At 42.1% G+C, this 7851-nt stretch overlaps 1 protein-coding gene across 1 annotated transcript; it reads right to left on the bottom strand.

Moving 5' to 3' along the window:
* Positions 1-918: 918 nt before the first annotated feature.
* On the bottom strand, positions 919-1889 carry LOC137971573 (sodium/potassium/calcium exchanger 3-like). The gene is made up of 2 exons (XM_068818380.1): positions 1283-1889; positions 919-1178 (listed from the first exon to the last, which is right to left on the bottom strand). The coding sequence occupies exons 1-2, from the start codon at positions 1887-1889 to the stop codon at positions 919-921; spliced, it is 867 nt and encodes a 288-aa protein (XP_068674481.1).
* Positions 1890-7851: the final 5962 nt, after the last annotated feature.

Raw genomic sequence — 7851 nt, 5'->3', positions numbered from 1 at the left:
CGTATCCATTGGCACTCATATCACGGGCAATCATCACCGTTTCATAAAAAATGATGCTTAACCTCTCTACTTCTTAATTAAATCTAAACTTACAACCCAGTTTAACAAAGTGGTACCAAATTGACCAGATTCAACTCTATTAATGGACAATCATGCATCATTTCGGTTTCAAAACTGTGATTGCGGATGCTACAATTTAGGTCAATTGGATCATGAAGGTCGCGGAAAAGACTAACAATGCGTATTCTAAATCAACTGTAGTTTCATCATAAATACTCTTATTTTTAGGCCATTTTAATTTGATCAAAATCAATAAATAATTGTTCATAGCAGTTTGCTTATTGTTTTTGATCAACTGTAGTTGCAATTGACTTTGAACATCATTCTGTGACGTCATGACCGGGATCGGGATTGGCCGATAAAAGCGTTGGGGATTTCGGGATGAAGGGAAACTTTTGGTCGGGATGGCGGGATTGAAGAACCCTATTGGGGACCCTCTTCAAGGTCATGAGCTGCTTCTGGTGTCCATGAGTGTCCTTCGACTATCATTGTTATTCGCCCTTGTCACTCGGCGGCCATACTGTCCCGCGAGACCAAAAGAACTTTGTTTCACCACGCCAAACCTCGCAGTGGAAACCATGGGGGTGAGGCTTGGCGTGGTAAAACAAAGCTTTTTTGGTCCCCCGGGACAATATGACCGCCGTGTAACAAGGGCGAATTAACTATGAGTGGGAGACGTCCGTCATCAGCTCTCTCAATCTTTATAGTCCTAAAATGTTCATCTCAAAAAGAACTGAAACAACGATAAATACTAAGTAAATTGCAATAAATACTGTTCCAAGGCACCTGTTCACGTACCATTTGTTCAAAGTGAGAATGACAAAAGGAGTCAATATAAATCCATAGAGACATGAAATGCTAAAAGACGTGCCGTGCCGTGACATGGCCTCCAAAGTCAACAAGTGATGTCTGGAGAAGCCAGGGAATCCCAAGACCGATTAAAATATTAAATACATTGTTGCCATTTGCATGGGAAAGGGTCATATCACCCTCTCCTTGCCTGACAAGTATGAAGTTAGATGACAAGTCAGCCACATCACTCCCTGCTGCCAGAAACGTTAATCCCAACACAGCATCTGGGATGCCGAGCGTGAAGCCGATGATTGCAACCATCCCAACTAAAACATACGAGAGTAACCCCATCCACACCACTGAGACAAGGAAGGTAAGAAAGAACCAACTTGCCCATCTGTCTTTGCGGCAGTCAGGAATGGTCACGTACAACAACGCGAATGGTAATGCAATCGTCCATAGAATCCAAGACATAACCTTTTGAATAATTGACACTTTCGGATTTCATGGTAAATAACTTGGATTTCTTGCACTCCGTTGGAAGAAGAGGATAATTCTTCTCTATTTTCTTCAGTTTGAATCAGTTTTTTCTTCTCGCTTTCAGTGATTTCTCTTTCCACGTCTATGAACTTTTGCATACGTGAAGCAATTCCTTCAAATATTCCCTCAAGGCTTTTGTTGTAATACATAACAATAAGATACGACAAATACAAGACCACAAACGCGGCGGCCTCGTACCAATAAACATTTTTGTCGTTTGTGACCACAGTCAATGCCGTGACGCTTAGCAGATTGGCGAAGTTGTCACGCAAGTAAGGCCAACTCGATAGACGAAGAGTTGACTTAGAAAACAGACCACAGATTGCCACAGTAAACAGTATATCAAAGGCCATAGATCCCTCTATGGTTGCCAACCCAATGTCACTCTTTGTAATGAATACGCCGATGATAGATATGAACAGTTCTGGACCAGAAGACTCCATGGTCATCAATGTTGCTCCACAAACATCGCGGCTCATGCGTAATTTATGGCCCATCTTCTCCACAGATGGGACGAAGTAGCGTTCGCACAGGACTATCAATCCAACGAATATGTAAATTGCCAAAAGGAAGTGTACCACAACTCCGACGTGCACTCGCAAATCTCGACTCATAAAATCAGGTAGGAACACACAACATATGTCTGAAAAGGAATGTCCCCTTAATTTAAACAGTCACAGGAAACATATTTCAGGAATTACTTACCTGTCCGTTAAGTCCGTTCGCATTAATAGTTCCGTCAACATCAAGCGTCTTCCTTACTTGAAGGAATATTCTGCCTCCTCCGCGACCCCCACCAGTATCGCCACTACCATTTCCACCACCACTACCTCAGCCCCCGGCGAAAAAATGTCGCCATAGATCAGAGCTTGAGCAAGCACTTGTGAACCACCTCCTCCTCGGCCGCCGTAACTCGCCCCAGAGCCCCCACTGTTGTGAGGACTTCCGGCTCCAGTCCCAGTTCCTCCGAGAGCTCCTCCACCGTCCACGGTCACGAGACCCGATGATCCAACCACAAAGCTATTGGCGATAACGTAAAGCGACCCAAGTTGGAATGTACCATCTACTCGAAAATCGGTCACGTAAAAGGTGGAATTGATTGCGCCGTAATCACTGAAGGCAGAGCTTGATAATGAATGGGCTTTCTATGGTGACTGAATCACCACTGTGGTGACTGAACCTGTATTAATCCACTTACTCGTGTTTGATTGATGTTTAAGGCACGCGAAGTCTCGAAATAAAACTTTCCATTACTGGTATTCACCTGAAGAGAATACCACTTGGACCCGATGAAAAGGTTTCCTACACGCAGAGTTCCAGAGACTACCCAACAGACTGGCAGCGAATTGTTGTTAGACCTGCAGACTCGAACAAGTTGGGTGATTGTGATCTTTGTGTTGAATTCGCACATTTCTTGTCAAACTTTATCACACTTGAAACATTGTACGACGTGAACGAGATGGAATAATCGCGAAAGACTTTTACTAGAGCAAAGTTCTATTTTGAGGTGACGTTTTTGTCGACGTCGCCGTCGTAGATCTTAAGGTCCCTAAAACGACCACAAATCTTGGGCGGAGAGGACGGCATGCGGAATGACTAAGTTCCCGGTGTTGCGGTCTGTCGCTCTCGCTAATTTGAGGTCACTTGTGAGTTTTTCTAAAAAAGAGGTTTGCTAACGCAAAGACATGCAAAAAATTACTGTATGACAAAATTCACTGCTCGGCGTTTCGACGTCACCATAACGCAATTATTAAGAGTCATTGTTGGTTATGAATTCCAGCCTATCGGAGCTATCACATTATGTTCAATAAGTGACTCTTATAAAGTGCTTTGAGTCTTTGATGTCATGAATAAAGCGCTGTACATAAATGCCTCACATTATTACCTTTGAAGTTGCAGTTGTAGTGGTCGTCGTTGACGGCGGTGTCATCGTTGACGTCATTATAGGGAGCTTACGGTTTAACTGCTCTTCCGTTGTTCTCCCCATGTTATTTTCTTCCTTATCTTTTCTCTTTTTTTTTTCCTTTTTATTACTATAATTATTAGTATTAGTATTGTGGGATCGGAGCTATTTCATATGTTCAATTAAGCCATAATTATGCCTTGTGTCGACTACCCGGCTCGATTTGTCTGTGCTATTTGAGGGAAGCGACAAAGTAAACACGATTCTCAAACTGAAGAAAGCTGAAATTGAAGTTGAAGTTGTACGCAAAGGCGACAACCACGACACTGCGTGAAAAGGAAAGGAAAGGAAAGGAACTTTATTTAATTGTCTGGTCGTTCTAGCGCTGGAGCACTAATTGGAGCATTTAATTGAAGTAAATGAAGTCACATATTGGTTTTTGAGGAAAGGGGAAACCGGAGTACCCGGAGAAAACTTCTCGGTGCAGTGTGGAGAACCAACAAACTCAATCCACATATACAAAAATTTGGTTTATCAACGGAGTTGATAATGTAAATTGACCACCGTACAGAGATTCTAAAAGCTGACGTTTCGAGCGTTAGCCCTTCGTCAGAGCGAATCCATATTAAAATCTGTGGATTAAAAAATACTAGAACACAAGGTTAGTGGTCGCAGCGGTTGAATACAAATGAATGAAGGGGTAGTTTCTAAGGATTCGCTCTGACGAAGGGCTAACGCTCGAAACGTCAGCTTTTAGAATCTCTGTACGGTGGTCAATTTACATTATCAACTCCGTTGATAAACCAAATTTTTGTATACTACTTCCCCACCGACGCAGCACCACAGTTTCTTTAGAAACTACCCCTTCACTCAATCCACATATGATACCGAGTCTGGAAATCGATCCCGGGCCACAGTGCTTTCACCACTGCGCCCTCCCTACACGCGACCCCCGTGAACGATGCCTACAATATTGAAAAAAAAGGATTTAATCTTGTACTAGACTTATGTTAAACTTGACGACGTTTCATCCGAAACCATCGGACTTCATCAGGTCAATGGTGGAGTCTAGTACACGATTTAATCCTTTTTTTCAGTAATACCTACTATATGAATAATCTTCCCCGTTCATGCCTACAATATTATTTCCCGTTTTTGCAGTAATGTACCAGCTGTCGTAACCTGTTATTGTTTGGTATGATAAGCAGCTTCTCTAGCTTTTAAGTCTAAGTCATTGTTTCAATTGCTTAGTCTTTTGTTTTTGGGTTAAGGTATCGAGCCAGTCACATTATCCGTTACGAGAGATGCTACATGACTCCATGTTTGTAGTCATTCCGCATGCCGTCCTCTCCGCCCAAGATTTGTCGTCGTTTTTAGGGACGTTAAGATCTACGACGGCGACGTCGACAAAAACGTCACCTCAAAATAGAACTTTGCTCTAGTAAAAGTCTTTCGCGATTATTCCATCTCGTTCACGTCGTACAATGTGGGCGAAGTATCCTCAAAATAAATTGATACGAGCGGTTTCAGAGAGAAAATAGAGAATGAAAGATTCTCTGTTGCATGCTCACGTTGTCGTCAAAACCTAAAATTTAGTGATGTCACGTCGTCATCACGCAGAGAACCGCAAAAATATGAGCTAAAATCCGTGCTGCACGTGCAGCACGATTATTTATGCTCTTTTAACCAATGATATCGTTGTTTTTTGGCGTTTTCGTCGACGTCGTCGTCGTCGTCGTAGATGTTAAGCTCCCTGTTATCGAACGTGTACGCAAGACGCTACAAACAAGTGATTCTAAGCAGTTTATATACATACCTAGCTCTGTTTAGCCAAGTTGCACCCTCTTCTTACCCTTGGTCTTCTTCCCTGATTGTCAACGCTGAGTACTCGATGTTTCTGGCCGCTTTGGTAGCCATCAAAATACACCGTTCCAGGGTCCCCTGGCACCGGGTTATTATCTGAGAAAAGCGAACAAGAAAGGTCAACAAAGGAGTCATATGTGTGTTTAAAACAATTGGGTGAGACAATTCATTAGCGTTTGAGGGATAGAAAGGAACTATACATTAAGGGATAAATACTTGTCACCATGCATTTAAAATTCCGCACAAACGCGAAAATACATTATTCACATTTGAGGCCGAAAGCTGAGTTGGGATTGCCTTAGGAATCAGACAACTGCCAAGGAAATCAGAGACCGAAATCAAGTGTAAACAATTCAATTGAAATAAACGTTCATTTGACCTTCTTGAATAGGAAAACGAAGATTAAAAAAGCCAAGGGAAGGGACATTAATCCAAGCAATTCATGTGTTCCGCGCAAAATTTCGAGATAGAGACAATTTTTTCCGCACGTTTTAATTCCGGTTCGCGCGATTTTACGGCGTATTTTCACTTCCGGTGTGTTGCGTGCTTCTAAGTTATCGGCGTGTTCGGCGTGTGTAGGTTACTCGCGCGCGCAGCTAAAAACCCTTTCGAGCCTCCTTAAGCGATTTCTTTGCTTCCTGGATTGTCACTCAGTCAAATGACTGTTGGCCATAATGACGAAAGCTTGATGGTCATCGGTAAAATGCAAATACAGACTGCACACAAGGTGTAAGTCTGCAATTTACCCCTGGGTTGCAGTTTGCATTTTACACCAACCGAACATCACGGTATCATATGTGTCCGACATAACTTGACAACGTTAATACATGCATGTAAAACCGGGGAAGCAAAAAATCCGTACATTTGCGGCCACATTTGTAACTCTTGGACGGTCTTGGACTGACTGTTCATCCATGCCACGAACTACCATAAGCGCTTTGAGGGTTCGTTTTAAGATGCCCGAGATATTAGTACCCTTCTTATCTTCAATATTCCGGCATCAGGCGATATTTCGTTTCGAGATGCAAATTACAATAAGCCGGTAAATGTCAGGGCTTGTGTTGTATTCAAACATGTGATGACGTTTACCTTTATGATAGCTATACAGATCGACTCGAAGAGCAATTCGTACATTGAAGCTCCTTGGATAGAAACGGATAGCTTTTGTGTAAATTTCAGCTGGAAGAGTATTTCGCTTGACTGTATTTACACCTTTACTTCCGGTAAACGTCTTCACTTCGCCATTCTCCTGGAAATTAAGTAAACATCATGAAAAAACAGGAAATCCGTGTCACTGGAGACGAATTCTAAAGACATAAAGTACGAAAATACTCTGACAGATTATAGCCTGCGTCACAGACAGACAAAACCGCCGGTATACACCGGGATTTCGTGACGCATCCGGCTGCAACGCAGGCTAACAGATTAGTGATGGATTATACTTAAATTACCTACATTTTGTTTGAGCCAGAAGTTATTTGCCTTTCCCAAGGAGGCGAGTAGCAATTATTAGTCTTGAATTAAGTTTTTTACTGCTATGTTTTGCGTGCCGGAAACATGACAACACGCACAGAGTTTTCTGAGAAGTTGGTGAGGTGGGTATTTCAGGTCTTGTTTTTGGAAGTATTTTCACCTTGTGTAACTCTTTAATTCTGATGGCAAATCAAGAAGTCAAGGGTTCGCATTTTTCCGGAAATAGAAGTCAATTAAAGTTATTCAAGACAGCAAAGCGATAATTTGTGAAACTCTCGCTTGAAGGGTTTACCTCTTTTTTTGGATGCGAAGGGAAAAGCCCTGGAAACCTTATATGTCGCGCACCTTTTAATTTTCTTCCACGTCACGGCTGTCCACAGCAAGTGTCTGGGCGTAGGACATCAAAGTCGAGTTTGAAAAAATGAAAAAATGAAAATTTGGGTCACTTGGACTCGGATTAAAGGAAAAAACTTTAGAGGCTTGAAGCTTACACATTTGTCTCCTTACAGAGAGAATTAGAGATGTATCATGTTTATTGTTTTTACTTTAAAACGCATCGTACTCATCCAGTTACAGGATATTTCGTCCGTATTGTACAACGTGAACAAGCCGAGAGACGAAAATAATGCGAAATACTTGCGATGGCGCTAAGTTATATTTTGAAGAGACGTTTTTATTGGTGTTGCCGTTGTCCGTTCGTAAACTCCCTAATATTGAGGGATAGCAAGGTTATTTGTGAAAGAACATTTCTTTGGGAGGAGGTATCGTCGTGCTTTTGTTTGTAGTTATTGTCCAAAAGGATGAAACTTGAGGAAGGTGTCAATTAGTTTTGTCCAGGATTGTAGAGTTGAGAAAACAATCACTTAAGCAAGGGCTATTAGGGGCTGTTTAAATGAGAAAACTCCCTCTGCGCGAGTTCCCTTCCGGATGACTACTTGATTTCTTATCGTGTCTACATGATGCTTACTTTATAACATATCGTGTTTACATGAAGGCACACTTAACGTTGATTAAATAAATTCCATTTTAGATTAACGAAATTCACGCATGCGCCACCCGTTCCAGTCCACCCAGAGGTCAAAGTTCATACCGAAACTAGTAGTTATTCCTCCTTTACGAGACACTGTTGCGAGATTTTTGGTACCGGAATGAAATTCTCGCTCACGCTCCGATACAGAAACCGGAGTAAACTCTCATCTCTATTACTCGCTCCGGTGCGA

The sequence above is a fragment of the Montipora foliosa genome, chromosome 9 (genome assembly GCF_036669935.1).
Source record: "Montipora foliosa isolate CH-2021 chromosome 9, ASM3666993v2, whole genome shotgun sequence".
Classification (NCBI taxonomy): Eukaryota; Metazoa; Cnidaria; class Anthozoa; order Scleractinia; family Acroporidae; genus Montipora; species Montipora foliosa.
Note: the sequence above shows the minus strand (reverse complement) of the source record. Positions and strands in the feature narration are given on the sequence as shown.

Coding starts and splice junctions, on each gene's coding strand:
- LOC137971573 (XM_068818380.1), bottom strand. CDS start 1,889: ATGGGCCATAAATTACGCATGAGCCGCGATGTTTGTGGAGCAACATTG. Junction 1,179..1,282: donor GCATTACCATTCGCGTTGTT/GTACGTGACCAT, acceptor CGTATGTTTTAG/TTGGGATGGTTGCAATCATC.